The sequence below is a fragment of the Coffea arabica genome, chromosome 4e, assembly GCF_036785885.1.
Source record: "Coffea arabica cultivar ET-39 chromosome 4e, Coffea Arabica ET-39 HiFi, whole genome shotgun sequence".
Classification (NCBI taxonomy): domain Eukaryota; kingdom Viridiplantae; phylum Streptophyta; class Magnoliopsida; order Gentianales; family Rubiaceae; genus Coffea; species Coffea arabica.
This window is the reverse complement of record NC_092317.1, coordinates 3,587,485-3,603,066: the sequence shown is the minus strand read 5'-3', so window position 1 is coordinate 3,603,066 and position 15,582 is coordinate 3,587,485. Positions and strand designations below refer to the sequence as shown.

The 15,582-nt window shown below is 38.3% G+C and overlaps 3 protein-coding genes across 3 annotated transcripts; all 3 read right to left on the bottom strand.

The window, feature by feature from the left end:
* Positions 1 to 1,064: 1,064 nt before the first annotated feature.
* Positions 1,065 to 2,163, bottom strand: LOC140005920 (ethylene-responsive transcription factor ERF084-like). The gene has a single exon (XM_072047215.1). It carries the CDS (start codon positions 2,152 to 2,154, stop codon positions 1,258 to 1,260), a length of 897 nt encoding a protein of 298 aa, XP_071903316.1. The 5' UTR covers positions 2,155 to 2,163; the 3' UTR covers positions 1,065 to 1,257.
* Positions 2,164 to 8,759: 6,596 nt separating this feature from the next.
* Positions 8,760 to 11,642, bottom strand: LOC113742471 (acetylornithine aminotransferase, mitochondrial-like). Its single transcript, XM_027270305.2, has 3 exons — positions 11,036 to 11,642; positions 10,121 to 10,555; positions 8,760 to 9,499 (listed from the first exon to the last, which is right to left on the bottom strand). Exons 1-3 carry the CDS (start codon positions 11,432 to 11,434, stop codon positions 8,960 to 8,962), a joined length of 1,374 nt encoding a protein of 457 aa, XP_027126106.2. The 5' UTR covers positions 11,435 to 11,642; the 3' UTR covers positions 8,760 to 8,959.
* Positions 11,643 to 11,943: 301 nt separating this feature from the next.
* On the bottom strand, positions 11,944 to 14,371 carry LOC113742891 (F-box/LRR-repeat protein 14-like). The gene is made up of 2 exons (XM_027270904.2): positions 14,175 to 14,371; positions 11,944 to 13,551 (listed from the first exon to the last, which is right to left on the bottom strand). The coding sequence occupies exon 2, from the start codon at positions 13,517 to 13,519 to the stop codon at positions 12,113 to 12,115; it is 1,407 nt and encodes a 468-aa protein (XP_027126705.1). The 5' UTR covers positions 13,520 to 13,551; positions 14,175 to 14,371; the 3' UTR covers positions 11,944 to 12,112.
* Positions 14,372 to 15,582: the final 1,211 nt, after the last annotated feature.

Below are 15,582 nucleotides of genomic sequence, written 5' to 3'. Positions count from 1 at the left end.
CATGAAACCATATGATAAGAATATTTCTGAAGGATGGAATGAATCTTCATAACTAAATGCATACTTTAGGAGAATTAATTTTATGATGATGAAATTACTTGAGTTAAGAATTTGGAATTAGACTATTTGTTAGGTTAGTTTGTTAGTATAGTGGATTTGGTTGAGATATGGAAGAACTTAATTTGCAAAATAATTTCCGTTTTACTTTTGTACAAAAAGGGTAGTTTAGGATTTTTAAGAAAAAATATAACCTTTTGAGCCTATATTGTTATATAAATAGTGAAAGCAAGGGAGTTAGGTGTAATTTAATAAACTTGAAGCGAGGTCTCTGCAATTATTAAAAACGTCAGGGAGGCTTCTGAAATTATCCCATTTTGAAATTGTCACACTCGTCAATTCGTCATCCTATCAGTACATCCTTCCCAAGTCCCAAACCCAACCATCACTAATCGCTTTTACTCCTACCCCAGGAATTACACTTTTATGCCTTTCCTGGGCTTATTCCGTACCCTTAAAAAAGTCATTGTACTGCTAGTCAGCTGCAGCAGCTAGAAAAGAGCAGAGTTGGCCCTAACATTAGTACAGGTATTAAACAGTGACCGGCCGGTAAGCTGCATGAAATGCCGGGGTGAGAAGTCGGCCCCGGGCAGTTAACCGCTTCACTACTACATGGTTCGAGGAGCTCCATATTCCCAGGTAGAGTTCCCTGCGAATGGGGAGGAGAACCAAGCATAGGTAACACTATACTTGGCTAAGATTACACGGTATACAGAATAAAATCTGAAGTTTTGCTTCTATCTGATTTGAAGGGTTGGTTATTACAAGGTGTGTGTAAGCGCTCACATATGAACCTTCAATCGATCGAAAATTAGCAAAATACCAATGCTTAATTAAGAAATATTTTGACCGAATTAACGTGACTTTTTTTTTTTTTGGTTTTTCTGTCTTTTTGAGCAATAATATGTAAAATCAGAAATTGGGAAGGGTTGTTTGTTGGAAGAAACTAAGCTGGAATCTGTGAAGTAGCACAACTTAGCCACACTTGAGTTCAATACCCCAATATTCTTCATACCGCGTAGATTTCATCCTGCGCAGTACACACAGCAAAAAACTTGTACTATCTACGAGAACTAGACTTAGTAGAAGCCATCAGAATCTGCATGCATGAGCTAACAGCACTATCAATAAGTTCAGAAACAGTAACGGCTGGTACTACTGATACTAGTACTAATATAGCAGTACTACCAAACTATAAAGCTAAACAACCATGGAAGAAGCCCTAGTTTTGTTACTAAAACTGTCACCCAATTTCAAGTCCAGCTCCAAGTTCACACTCCCTTTAGCTTCATTAGCCGGATTACGGCTGAAAAGATGAGCAACGGAAGTCACAACAGCACACTTCTGACTTTTGTTCATCTTCCGCCTAGCATGATTTGCCCTTGTTTTCTTGACTTCAGAAGATGAAGACGAGGAGGTTGGTGAGGGCAAAGGCAAAACAGGTGGAATTTGAAAATTGGTCCTAGCTTTTGAACCTCTCAGCCTCCTAGCGGCAGCATCATAGGCACGAGCAGCCTCCTCAGCAGTATCAAAGGTTCCCAGCCAGTGGCGGCACCGCCCTATACGGTCACGTATCTCAGCTGACCACCTTCCCCACGGCCTCTTCCTTACACCTCTATAGTTCTTTTGCACTCCACCAACTCCTCCTCCAAGTCTTCCCTTCTCAACCCCAGGCCTGAACAACTTCTCTGATCCGTCAGAGCTTCCATTGCATGCAGGGTATTTGTTAATGTTGCTATTTCCATAAAGAACATGCTCTCCAACAACCGCTGCAATTCCTTCAAGAACTGGCGGTTTGTTATCAGGTTTAACATCCCAATCATCCGCAACTGAAGGAGAAGGCCAAGATATCTCATTTGAGAGTCGAGTTTGGCTTTGTGGTTCAACAAATTTTGAGGTTGAAAATGGAGAAAATGAGAGCAAAGGTCCCGCAAGGCCATTATGTTGAGCACAGATATGAGGAAGCAGTTTTTCATCAGTTGTTTCAAACAGTTGCAGTTTAGGAACGTAAGGGGCGCTTGGATTGAGGTTGGGATTGTTTATGTTCATTGTTGTAGGCTCAGGTTCTGATGAGCAGCAATAAGCGTATCTCGACATTTGAGAAAAAGTTGGAAAGACAAAACTTTAATGATACTAATGAAACTCGCAGTTCCACAATTTATACCCAGCGGGAATGAATAATTTAAATTATTTAAGCATCGATGATCATCAAAAACTTTTAGATTTTGTTGAAGATTTTAGATATTCCTGTCCAATTCGATAAGACCACCATCTGTCATGTGTATTTATTTTCTTTATTTTGCCATGTCCTTGGCAGAGGGGATATACTCTAGTCTATTTACCATTTACCCCTCTGGAATATTTTAGGGCTTATAGGAGCGGAAGATCTCAGCCCAAGCTACGTCTTGAGAAAACAACCACACACAATAAAAAAAAGTTTTTGGGGAGGGGGGGGGGGTTGTACAAATATTATGGGCATATGATTGAAATACTATATAGTTATTGCATGACACAACAAAAAAAAAATTGTACTTTTCTTTCTTTGCATATTTGCATGTGCAAAAATGTTGCTATAAATCATTAAGTTATTACATAATTAACAAAATTTCTTAGACCAATTCGTTAAGCAAATGATCGGTTTTATCCCTGATTTTTGGCTGATTGAGTACATGGATCGACGTCTTTAGACATCAAAACAGGCTTCTAGGTTCATGAATTTTACACATGACTAGGCAGCTGCGGATGGCCGGTGAGGGACATAGAAGTCTTTAGATGAAAAGTTATGGTTATCAAGTCAAGTGAGCGCAAGAATTAATATGAAGAAGAGAAGGGGGTGGAGTGTATTTTAGGAGGTCAGAAAATCAAGTAGCCGATGGATTACGTGACTTGTAGTGGCAAAAAGCGTCACAGTGGCGTCAAGCCGAAAAGATTGTTTGACTGCATGGCTTTGATAGCTATGATTGCGCACCGCATTAACCGTGGAAGAAATTGGGTGTTGCGGAAGTGCATTTCTGTAACCGTATGGTGCCATTCAAGAACCAATATGGAAGCTTGAGGACTCTGATGAAGTGGGATATGGCTCCGTTCGATCCGATCATTTACGTGCCTGAGACACATGAATGGTTTTGATCACATCAGTCTTCGAGGGCTTTGCGTGGTCTGGCTATTTGGTTTGGGTGAGGCAAAATCAGGGTTTAACAGTGTCGATGATGGCCTTGTAAATTGTAATCTTTTTGGTGGGGTGCAGACCTTTGCTATTGGATTTGGGTTGGAGGGTCATTTGTCTTTGCAGGGATGATGATAGGGTTTAACTTCTAATCGAGTCGCATTTGATGGTTCCATGTGAAATATTTGGGGATACGAATTCTTCAAAGATCACAGCAGCTTCTCTTGGTGGCATTAATTATTATAACGTCAGTTGTTCTTAGTTCCACGCAATTCTAGTTGGATCAAATCCCCTGCAAAATGCAAAAGATTGAGATTAAAGAATTCTCGAATCAGTTGTGGTAGGTTTGGGTTTTAGCAGCATCTGACTCCTGAAAAACACTTCCTGGCATGGAGAAGTTCTCACTTTCTCATTTGATCAATAACTTCCTAGCATGTCGGACAATAATAATATTTCAGTATGAAAGCCAAGAATGAGCAGAGAAACGAGAGTCGTCTAGACGTCCACTCGAATCCCTTCTTAAATAAAAGCAGGCAACAAAACATTTTATTGTTGAGATTCGAAAGAAATGAAAGTCTTCCGCAAATCAATAAATTTGTTGTCAATCTAATTTGGAGTTAAATTGTGCACCAAGACATTGTCCAGGTTTAATTTCGCAAATGGTTGGCCTGTCCCTTAGATGTCTAACGATACACTTCAAAATGAAGCGAAACAAGGAAAATGTATAAAGGTAAGACAAAATATTAATTATTAGCGTGTCAAGTTAAATGGGACCTATCAACAAAAGCCCTTTGACAAATGATCAAATTAATTATTACTTTGTGCCTTCTACTTGAATTGAGGTTGTGCTCATGTCAAGTAGTAATACCTGATGAGAATTGAGTATGCTAATAAATTCGTCATCAAAGTTTTTCAAGTACAAGTTCTTGTCGTAAGCATCCCCCCTGACTACAGTCGGAAGCACGGTAATAAAATAATGGGGGGTGTGCTGCTGCTGCCTGGCTGCATTTCGTTGTCAATCTTTCTAACTCCCACTTTTCACAGCCAAAATCGGCTTATTTCACGGAAGTAATTTCTCATTCTGGCCACTCCATCTCATACGGGACATTTATTCATGATACGACATTCTCTTTTGCCATACGTGAAGTCTCCACTTCTCCACTTAAGCTTCTTTGCAATGATGATGAAACTGCAGCAATCTGTGTAATTATAATCCGCTCCTGCACACTTTTTCTTTTTTTTTTTGTTAGAGTAAATTAATGCATCTCCAAATGCTGATGATGAAGTCGTAAATGGTCCATGTCCCAATTAGTGAAGGGTAATCTTTCATTATCCAACAATCAATAATACACTAGTATATGTTGATAATTTTTCACAAAGGGCCCTAACGACGAATTACAACGTTGATACTGGCAAATTAGATACTGTGAGTATGTCCCTCATCTACCACACCAGTTCACTTGCTATGGACTTTTTATTGTTGGCCGTTTTTAGGCAAACCCTTTAAGGAAGAAGGGGAGGAGGCTCATCTTATCTTCATCATACAGTAAGGTATATGATAATTTAAAGAAACATTCGCTGGGAACAGAAAGAAGAGAATGTCTGTCTATGTCTTCCACAGCACGCTCTCTGATCACGCACCCAAATGATTTTTCTCAAAAAAGATGAAACTAAAGAGTTCTCCAAGACCAAGAAGGGTTGCAGTGTTGGAGCATGCAATCGAGAAGATTTTAGTGTTCTACGCAGTAAAAGACACTAATTGGACCGAGAGCTGGACCATGGTTTTGTTTCCCAGAGCCCCAATCCTCCATGCAGCTTTGGAATTTGAGAAAGATACTTAGAAACTCAAGAAACCCAAAAAGAAAGGCAGAAGAGACAATAATGAAAGTATGACATTATGATCTCTTTATGAGATCTGTAAAAAGTTCGGTTGTATGTGCATGTTATGTTATTATGCGCCAGTCAGTGGGGCTCAATTTTTGCCAAGCTCAGGGTTCATTATTCATGGGGAATTGTAAGCTTGCCTAATGTTTTTGTTTTTCGATTTTCTTGTAGGTCTCTTTTGGGTTTATTTGATGCTGCACTTTTCTAAATGTTCTTTAATTTGTGCCCACATCACTTTTCCTTCATTTTTTTTTCTGGTATTTATTATTGATGTATTGCCGCATCGGTGTTGATTAAAGTAAAAAAAGAGAAGATGTTTAGAGGTCAAACGGAAAATTAATATTAATAATTCTTGAGCTGGGCAAACGGTGAATAATCTGTAGTAATTCTTTATTTCACTTCTATTTACCGGACTTCCTGGTTAAGACCCAAGTTCAAGAGTCAAGACCCTTCGCTTCGACCAACTAATTTCATGGTCAATGCTGGGAGGAGTGTCGAATTTGTCATCAATTTGGAATAGTGCGATGTAAACCTCATTTATTCCTTTTATATGTGGGGATAATTCTTTGGTACGTGACTACGAAGGCCATTCATGAAAATGTCCCATCTGCCAATACAGTTTTGCCCTTAACATTCAGCCCAATTACATGGCCCATAGATGAGAAATTTTTTTTTTTTTTTGGTTTGGAGGGTGGATCCTGAGTTCATCTGTTTTAGGATTAACCAACGCAAACAATTGTGTTAGTAGCTTCCATTATCTCATTAATATTCATTACTCTGACCACCAGAAACTCAATGCTTATTTATTCCATGTGCTTAAAGTAAAAGTTCTAAAAGGTTTGGTTAATTAACCAAAACAATTTACAGTCTTATTACAAATTAGGCTAGAAAGTTAGGGATGGCAACGGGGCGGGGGATCCCTATCCCGTCCCTAAACCGTTGCCAAAAAACTTCCCCCGCCTTCTTCCTCCTAGCCCTTGCCGCGCCCCCGTCCCGCCCCACTTCCTCTACGGGTATCCGTGAGTGATGATTTGATTTTTTTTCTAGAAGTCTTTATTTAATATATCAAACCTAAATTCAAAAAATAAAATAAAATTTGGAGCTGAAAAAAAGTGAAAAATGAAAAATGAAACAAGAAAAGTGTTGACATAAAACATAAAAAAAAAATTTTAAGAAACTCAATTGGATTGTATAGATAACATTTGAGAATACTCATCAAATGCGTAACATACTTGTACCAAATATTAACTAGGAATTTAGATAGAAATGGGATAAAAGTTATGTTTAGTTACCAAATATTCTAAATATATTATTATTAGATTATATAATATATAAAATTTATTTATATTAATAAATTGAAGCTGGGGACAAGGAAGGGAATATCCTCGCCCCCGCCCCATTTAAAAAGGAGGGAGAAAAATTCCCCCCGTCCTCACCCCCACCCCCACCCCCGCCCCCGCCCCATTACTCCCTCACGGGGCAGGCATCCGCAAGCACCCGTTCCTATTGCCATCTTTATCGAAAGTGGACTTCCTAAGAGCGCATACTTGGGAAATTAATTTTCTATATGTTGTATTGAATGTGTATAAGATCTCTTGATACATACAAATTTTTTTCTCAATTTAATAAACTTAATATTGTATGTATCAAGAGATGTTCATATATCATCTCTTTATACATAACAACTAGGATTGTCAATAGGGCTGGGTCAGCCCGAACTCTGCTCGTTTGGTCCAATAAAAAGTCCGATAAACCCGACTTTTTAGTGAGTTGATCTGAGTTTGAGCCTAAAAATTAGGTCCGAATTAAATATGAGCCGAGTTTGGGCCTCATTAGGCTCAAATCCGATATAGGCCCGACCCTTTAATTACCTATATATATAATATTTATATTTTGATATTATATATAATTATATATCCAAATATAGTATTACTAAATATTAAATATATATAAATTACAAAATACAAATATACATCTGAAGACTCTTCTATGAGTTTTTTTTAGAGTCAATATTTGTAATGCATAACTGAATTTCTAACTTTTCTTATTAGTTGAGTAAATTTTTTTATTGGCATAATATTGGTTGATTTTTTTTTTTGGTCTATAAACACAAATCATCAAGCATGTTTGGATTCAAATCACAAGGCTATAAAAAAGTTCCAACTTTTAAAGATGTATTGACATATAACCGCATGTTTTATTATTATTTTTCATGTATTTTGAACGAATTAAATATAAATATTGTAAAAAAATTTTTGGTTTATATACTTTTTAAGAACTATTATTTGTTCATGTTTAGTTTTAATATTGTAATCTTGTAAATGTTAAATTAGTTTTATAACTTAATAGTTATAGTAATTATATTAAAAAAATTAAGGAGTAATAAGTGAGATTGGGCTAAACCTGAATAAAGCCCACAACCCGAATATTATGTGAGTTGAGTATGAGCTTTACATTTATTAATCTGAAACCCGAAAATATTACAAATTAAATGAGTTGAGCTCGAGCTTGTGAAAGCCCGGCTCATTAGGTCCTATTGACAGGCCTAATAACAATTCATCTCTTGATACATAACAATTTTTATTTTGACTCTGATTCCGAATTGCATGCCCTCGAACATTCTTCAGTTTATCCAGAAATCTTTTTGTTACAATAGAGCTATTCCTACAAGTATACATTTCCATGCTCTCATGGCTGGTTGCTGATGTTAGACATGGAGAATAATGACTCGAACGATTGTTTTCAATGGAAACATCAACTGCCACCCTGGGCAGGATTATCCATGAAATACAACTGGAACTTGTCGCAGTCGGCAAACGATCCAAGTTGCGTAGTTGTGGGTGGCATTCACTGGAGGACACGAGGCATGTCTAAGATTTTGCAGGCCAGGTGACAACAACTGGACTGAGCAAGCTTTTGACGAAGACAGTGACGATTGAGCATACGTCCTTCGGCTTTCCTGTTGCATCATGTGAAGGGAACCTGTATTGCTTTCCCACACTTTCCGATGAACTGATGATTCTAGATTTTGATGGTTTCTCCATTGTTACCACACCTGTTGGTGTTGAGGAGTTGCCCGAAGCAAAGATGTATTGTGGAGTCATGCTCAGAGCTTTTTTATTTTTTATTGTTGGTGTAAATATATGTTACAAGGGACCAGATGACAAGATCAGCGTCAGAGATATCGATTGATCTGGGAGATACGAGCCTTGTGGTTTCTGCACCTTTCCCAGAACGGATCAAGAAATGGGTAGGCACTGTTTGGTTAATGCCCAACGTTTACTCCAATTTACGCTGTGAATCACGCGTCCGTATTCATGTATTTCATGGTGCAAAATGTGTTTTCTGAGGCTTTGCGCAATACAAGAGGATTTTGGTTTACACTTGGATTTGGCTCCCCATTTTGCCCTCCAATTTGCCTTTTTCTTTTTTGTTTCAATTTGTACTGTTATCAGATTAGGTGTGACAAGGAAGTGGTGGGCAGGATATGAGCATAACTAATGGAGGGGACAAGCCTAAGTCCTAACTACAGCATCGCGACATATTTGGATTTCACAACCACTACAGGCAAGTTTACAAACCCGTGAAGTTCTTCATTTACGATTTCGGCCTGTGATTTCTACCATAAATAATCAAAGAGAGTCTAAAACAATTAGAGAAATTAAGCAGCGCGACTTTTCCTTGTCTCAACTAGAACTGACGGCCTCGTGGTCAGGTAATATTCAAGTAGAGAATAGCACATACAACTGATACAAGACAGTGGCTAGCGTATATTACCACACCGACAGGGCTCCATTAACCATACACAAGCCAGCATATAACAAATAACTTAAAGCTCTCATCAGTTTCTAGCTACTTCAATTCAATTCCATCAAGAGCTGGCAGACAATCGAGCAAGACATCAGCAGCAGTGTCTAGTTCTTGCTCTGATATAACTAATGGAGGGACAAGCCTAACGACATTGCCTTTCCCTGCAGTGAGTATGAGAAGACCAGATTGTCGACATGCATCAACAAGTGGTGAGGCTGATACGTCCAGCTCTATGCCGATGATAAGCCCTAAGCCCCGTACCTCTTTCACATGTGCATTTCCCCCTAATTTCTTAACTAACAACTCTTTAAAATATTTGCCTTTCTTGGAGACACTGGCCAAAAACCCAGGTTTTGAGATTTTATCCAGCACAGCAATTGCAGCACTGCAGACGAGAGGATTGCCAGCAAAAGTGCTACCATGATCTCCAAAATTAATGCTCCCAGCAACTCTTTCAGATGTTAGCACAGCCCCAATTGGTAGACCGCCAGCAAGGGGTTTGGCAAGAGTCATCATATCTGGATATATGCCATAAGCTTCATGAGCCCAAAGATAACCAGCCCTTCCTAGGCCGCATTGAACCTGGAAGAGAGGGAAAGCACTAGGTGTCACTCTTTACACCAAGAAGTAATCAAATGAGTACATTCAGCTCTGATGTTTAGTGGCCGTATCTTTCAAACTTTTCAGAATTAATTTACCGTGTAATGGGTTTAGGGATAAGTATCCAATTGTAGTAATTGAGAATTTGCACTAGGAACCACATCAGATGGAGGAGTTCAATAAATTAACAAGCAGGAGAGCGTCTTATCTAAATTGAACACAGGAAACATACTATCACACCATTTTTCCATATCTTAAATCCCAATTTTTGACTGTTTCATAGGCTTACCCATAATATAAGCATCAACAATTGTCAAGTAACTCCTTTAATGAAAATCCAAGACATATAAAAGCAAAAAGATAAACGTGAAATAACCACCCAGAGTTAGCTACAGGATGGGATATCTGAATTGCACCTACGCACACTTTTAAGACACACTGTGAAATTTGGACTTTCTAATCTCTTGCCTGTGCTTCTCAAAAGCTTATTAGGCGCCAAAAAATGGCTCTTGTATCTCACTTAGTATTCAATGTTGCTTGTGCCCAAATGCATGTTTTAATAATAATAAAAGAAAAGCTATAATTTCCTGAGACACTAATTACCTCATCAAAAACAAGAAGAGCCCCAGCACTGTCACAGGCTGTACGCAATGCTTTTAAAAACTCCTCTGTGGCACTGTATATACCACCTTCACCCTGGATAGGTTCTACAAAAACAGCTGCAATCTTGCCACTACTTATCAGCTTTGTTGCTGCTTGGGTATCACCATATTCCAAAAAGCTGACTCCAGGCATCACTGGTTCAAAAGGAATCCGGTAATGTTCCTTGCTTGTTAAAGCAAGAGCTCCCATAGTCCTTCCATGGAAGCAGTTGCTGAAGGCTATGAACTCCACAGGTGGCTGTTCTTCGCTCGGGTGCAAAGATCTCTGAAATTTCCTTGCAAATTTTATTGCAGCTTCATTTGCTTCCGTGCCAGAGTTCGTAAAGAAAACACGATCAGCAAATGAGCTAGCAACCAAACGCTTAGCAAGTTCAACCTGAAAATTTTCCATAGGTTCAGTAACATTTGTTTTTGCACATGACAAAAGCGAGAGAGAAATGTCGAACACAAGCGAGTATTATTTTCAAGATTGAACCAAACAACCATTACCATCTTACCTTCCAGGGTTCGCCAAACAATCAAATTCACTACTCCAGGAAGTCCTAGAACACTTACAACTAAACTAATTGAAGCACATGCTCTTAATTTCCAACATACTACGTTCTACTACTTTCTTTTTCCTCTCCCACAATCCACATCAATTTTAAACCTCCAACACATTCCAAATCAAATTAAAAGACCTTCAAAATCACAGGGAAAAAAAATTGCCATATCAATCACTTCTAATTAAGAGAATCCATTTTTCAAGTAGAATTTCATTTGCTTATGAAACACCACTTCTTAATAAAGTCACATCATAAACATAAGTAGAAGCTTAAAAAGTTCAAAAAAAAAAAGAAGAAGAAGAAAACTTTACCTGTGGAACAGAGTAATATATATTGCTGACATGGGTAAGGGTGTTTGCTTGCTCAGTAAGCGCCCGCAGCCAATCAGGATCACCATGGCCAAGTGCATTAACAGCAATCCCAGAGCTCAAATCCAAATACTCTCGACCTTCAACGTCATACAATTTACAACCTTTGCCGCTGGAGAACACAACAGGGGCTCTAGCATAGGTCCCCACCAAAACTCTTTTCTCCTCCTCTATAGTCTCTTTAGCCCTTTGAGCATTTTGTCTTAAAGCCGGCGGCTTGGATGAGCCAGAATCTGGTTCTCGGACGTCCACGTTAAGGCAGGCTAATGGGGACAAAACTTGACGGTTAGAATGGCGAAAACTAATTGGGTTGATGGAGGAGAGGTGAATGGAGCTGCTCATGGTTTTATTTTAGGGTTTTGAAATTAGTGGGATTGGGCTATGGAGGCTGGGATTTTGATGGAGAATTCGGGACGAAGAGCAGAGGGGCGGGCGAAGGCTTGTTCTGGATTTGATCGAGTCGACGTCACCACTGTTAAGACGTGTTATGGCTACTGTGTTGTAATCACGACTTCTGGTCCAACATTCCTTCATAAAGAAGACCATTTTCAATTTGGTTATTTGTCAGAAATGGGAATAAGGAGCAAAATTTTAAGCTGCTGTTTTCCCCCAATGCCCCCCTTCTCCCTTTTATTTTTAAATATTTATTTATTTTTAAATAATGGAATTAGGTTTGTTTGGATAGAGTATTATTTAAAATAATTACTGTAGCACTTTTTGTGATTTGATGTATGCAAGATAAAGAGATAATTAAGAATATTAAAAAAGTGGATTGAAGAATGTGTTTGTTATGCAAACGAAATATTATTTAACAAAAAAAAAAAGGGATATCCAAACACATACTCCCCTCATTCCAAAACAACTATGATACATTCAACTGCGGATATAGCTATTACACTTGCAAACTTCAAATATACAAATCTGTCATGATGGATACCATGATGGCACACAAATACACCCACACTTAATGGATGAGGAGCAAAGAAACACTAGAATGATATATAATTTACTCCTAAAGATTTATGAGTACATCCATGATAAGTCCTGCCTGAAATTCACAGACTTTGCAGCTCCTTGGACGCCTCGTTCGGATATCTGGGGACAATCTTCCACAACTAACATTTCCAGTTTACATGCTCCAACAAGTGGCTTCAATCCGTCATCAGTAACACCCAAACACTTGCTGAGCCGTAAAACACGCAATTGCAGGAATTGGCCTACGAGCTGTAGCCCCTCATCTGTAACTTCTTGGCATCCCACAAGCTCCAGGATCTCGAGGTGCTTTGCTGAACGAAGAGCTTCCATACCAAAATCATTCACCGAGTACACATGATCCAGAGCAAGTTCCCTGATTGGGCACATTTGTATGAGAGCAAGGATTCCATCCAAAGTAAACGAGGACAATGAAGGAAACTCCCCATCTGAGAAAGACAACCTAACTGAATCCAGCTGTGAACAATTCTCAGCCAATGCCTTTAAGCTCTCATCAGTTAATCTCAATGGATTGTTCATCAAAAGGGGAAGTGAAAAATCTGAAGGCACTCGAAGTGATATGCATCGAAGATTTTTTGATTTGTGTGCCAAACAAACAATGTCAGCATCCCTCAAGCCAACACACATGTCCAAGTGAATCTTTTCCAGGTTACTGCACTTCCCCAAGACACATGCAAGCCCCCTTCCAGGGCTGATGATGCAGTTCACCAAACTTAGCTCCAACATGCTACTACAAGGGATCCATTGCTTTTGCCACCGATCTATGGCCAACCGATCGTAAAACTTCATGTATCTGTAGTTTGCATCAACCTCAAACTGTAGCTGCTTTAATTTCCGCCAACTTGGTCCAAGCTTAATCAGGTCACCTTCTCCAATTGCTCTACAATTTTTAATACAAAGATCTTCAAGAGTTTCAAGCTTGCCTAAATACTCCAACCATTCAACGCTGCTTATGTTAAGGCATCGAACAAGGTGAAGCACTGCAAGCTTTTTGCAACCCATGACAAGAGATAATATCCCACAACCAGTTACTCTTGGGGCAAAATTCAGCTTGAGTGCTGAAAGTTTAGAACAAGAAGCCAGGGAACTTAGACCAGCATCGGTAATAAAGGTACAGTAACTTAAGGTTAGATCCTTTAGCAAAGAACAGTTACTGGAAAGGACTCGAAGCCCTTGATCATCCAACTGTTTTCCTAATTTGGACATCCAACCAGAGTAAATGATCTCCACCCTTTCCAAGTACGGAAACCTGTTGCAGACAGAAGCCAAGGATTCTGTGGCAGGATCCAATCCACATCCAACCCGGATAAATTTTCGTTGTTCACTATCCACTTTGTGAAGGCGCTTACAAGTTAGTGATACAGAGTTTCTATCTGCAGTCTTCTTTATCCTGTCCAAGATCTCCCAAAGTAATTGATCAGGCAGATAATCCATTGCTACCACACGCCTCTTCGATTAGGTTTGATCTGAAACAGAGATATTATCCATGACAAAATTTTTTTTTTTTTAAAAAAAGAAAAGATGGCCAATTTGTCGATAAATAAATTCAAATCAATGCCAGAACTCATCAGGGACACAAAAATCAAATATAACAAAAAAAATCACAAACAACTGGATCAAAGCAACATACTAGGTGATCGGTACTCAAATTAATCGTCCAAAATCCCTTTACGAGTTACAATCATAGCTAAATCCAAGGAGACTATTAGAGCCACTTTACACTAACTTAAGAAATAAAATAGTAAACCGAATCCCAACATACTACGTAGGACTAGGGAGGAATAATCATAGTATCCCAAAAGGGCGCACTTGGAAGAATCCCTCCAAAAGTTTTACAGCCAACAGATGAAGGACGAAGTAATTCAATTCTTTTCTGATACACGTAAACCCCAACTTAGCAGAGGTTAACATTGTTGCAAATCTCAATCAAATAAAATGCAGACCATGAGTGCATACAACCCAAAATTCTGGGATTTTTTTTTCCCTTTAGAATTACAAATTTCAGATGTCGAGAAGATCAACACGCAAATCAGAACACTAAGAATCCATGAGACAAAGGTAGGCTGGATAGAAAGGCATTCAGATGTACCTGGAATTGGTGATGACAAAATTGTAACTGAAATTCCTGTGATTGTAATGTGATTGTGGTACTGTCTAGGACTAGGGAAAAAAATGGAGAAGACGAGTACTGTAGAGATATTTTGGGCTTCAGCACAGATATTTGCAGAGGGGATCTGCTATAGTAATCTCCTTCCTTTTTAGAAGACATCCACGGCAAGTCAGTGTTGGAAGTTTCATTGAAGCAGGCCCACAGGCCAACTTGTTCGTCTAGAGCAGGCCCTTTCATTCATTAGCTTTTGGACCTTTTCTTACTTGAAACCGGTTAAAATGAATTATTTTAGGTATTAGTTTTTTCGAAAAAATGATATTAACTTTGATATATGTCTTTAAATGCAAGGAGAATAATAATTGTAAGCGTGTACATATATTGTTTTAAATTTAAGTTTAAATAAAATATACTAACAAATACTCATTAAATAACTATGAGAAAAAAAAAAACATTTCTCATTTCACTTTTTTTTTAAAAAAAAATTTATTAGTATTATCACTTTGGTTTTGGTGGGTTTTCCTCATCCAATAATTCAATAAATCCGAGGTAAAAGCTTTATAACGTTTCAATTCCAAGCCGAATGTCTCGTCTTATAAAAGTTTTAATTTTAAAGATCATATCCAATGCCGAGTTTATTTAAGGATGAAGAAATGCATAGGTTTTGTGTAATATATATGAACTGCACATGACTAGTGACTACTACTACACGAGGAAAAGATAGTAATCTTGCTAGTTGCTACTTCTGGAGGAAAAGATAGTAGTAATCTTTTGGCTTCTTGTAATATAATTTATAGATACTCTACCGTACGTTCTAGCTAGGAACAACCATTGTGAATTTTGTTTGCCAAATTAAAGGGGATTAAAATTCTTTAATTAGAGGTTTGGAGGCATACTGCATTAAAATTATTATGCCTGTCATCAGATGAAAGACTTAATACTTGCCTTAGATTTGCAAAAACAACGAGTTATCAAAGAGCACCATTAATTAGAAAGTTTTGATAATCACACAAGTAGTTGAATTAATGTGGTGTATGAGTTTGTAGTCTTGTATTTTTGAGCCTGGAGAAGAGGCCAAAATAGGAATTATACTAGGCTTTTTCATCCATGCAATGTTGTTTGGAACGAGCTCATGCTATCTTAAGCGCAAACTTGGACCAAGTTATCTCCCAAAGTCCTAACCTATTGCTACAGGGTCAATATAACAATGCACCTCTCTAGTTTATGATTGAGTTGGGACATTTGACGTGTGTAAATAATTTATGCTGTGATATATAACAATGCACCTCGTTTGAGTTTAGAGCTAAATGCTGTACTGATAATGAAAGATGGCCTACCTAGCCAAAAAACCAAAGAGAAAACCAAATATAGAGCCGCCCACCCTCTTAAT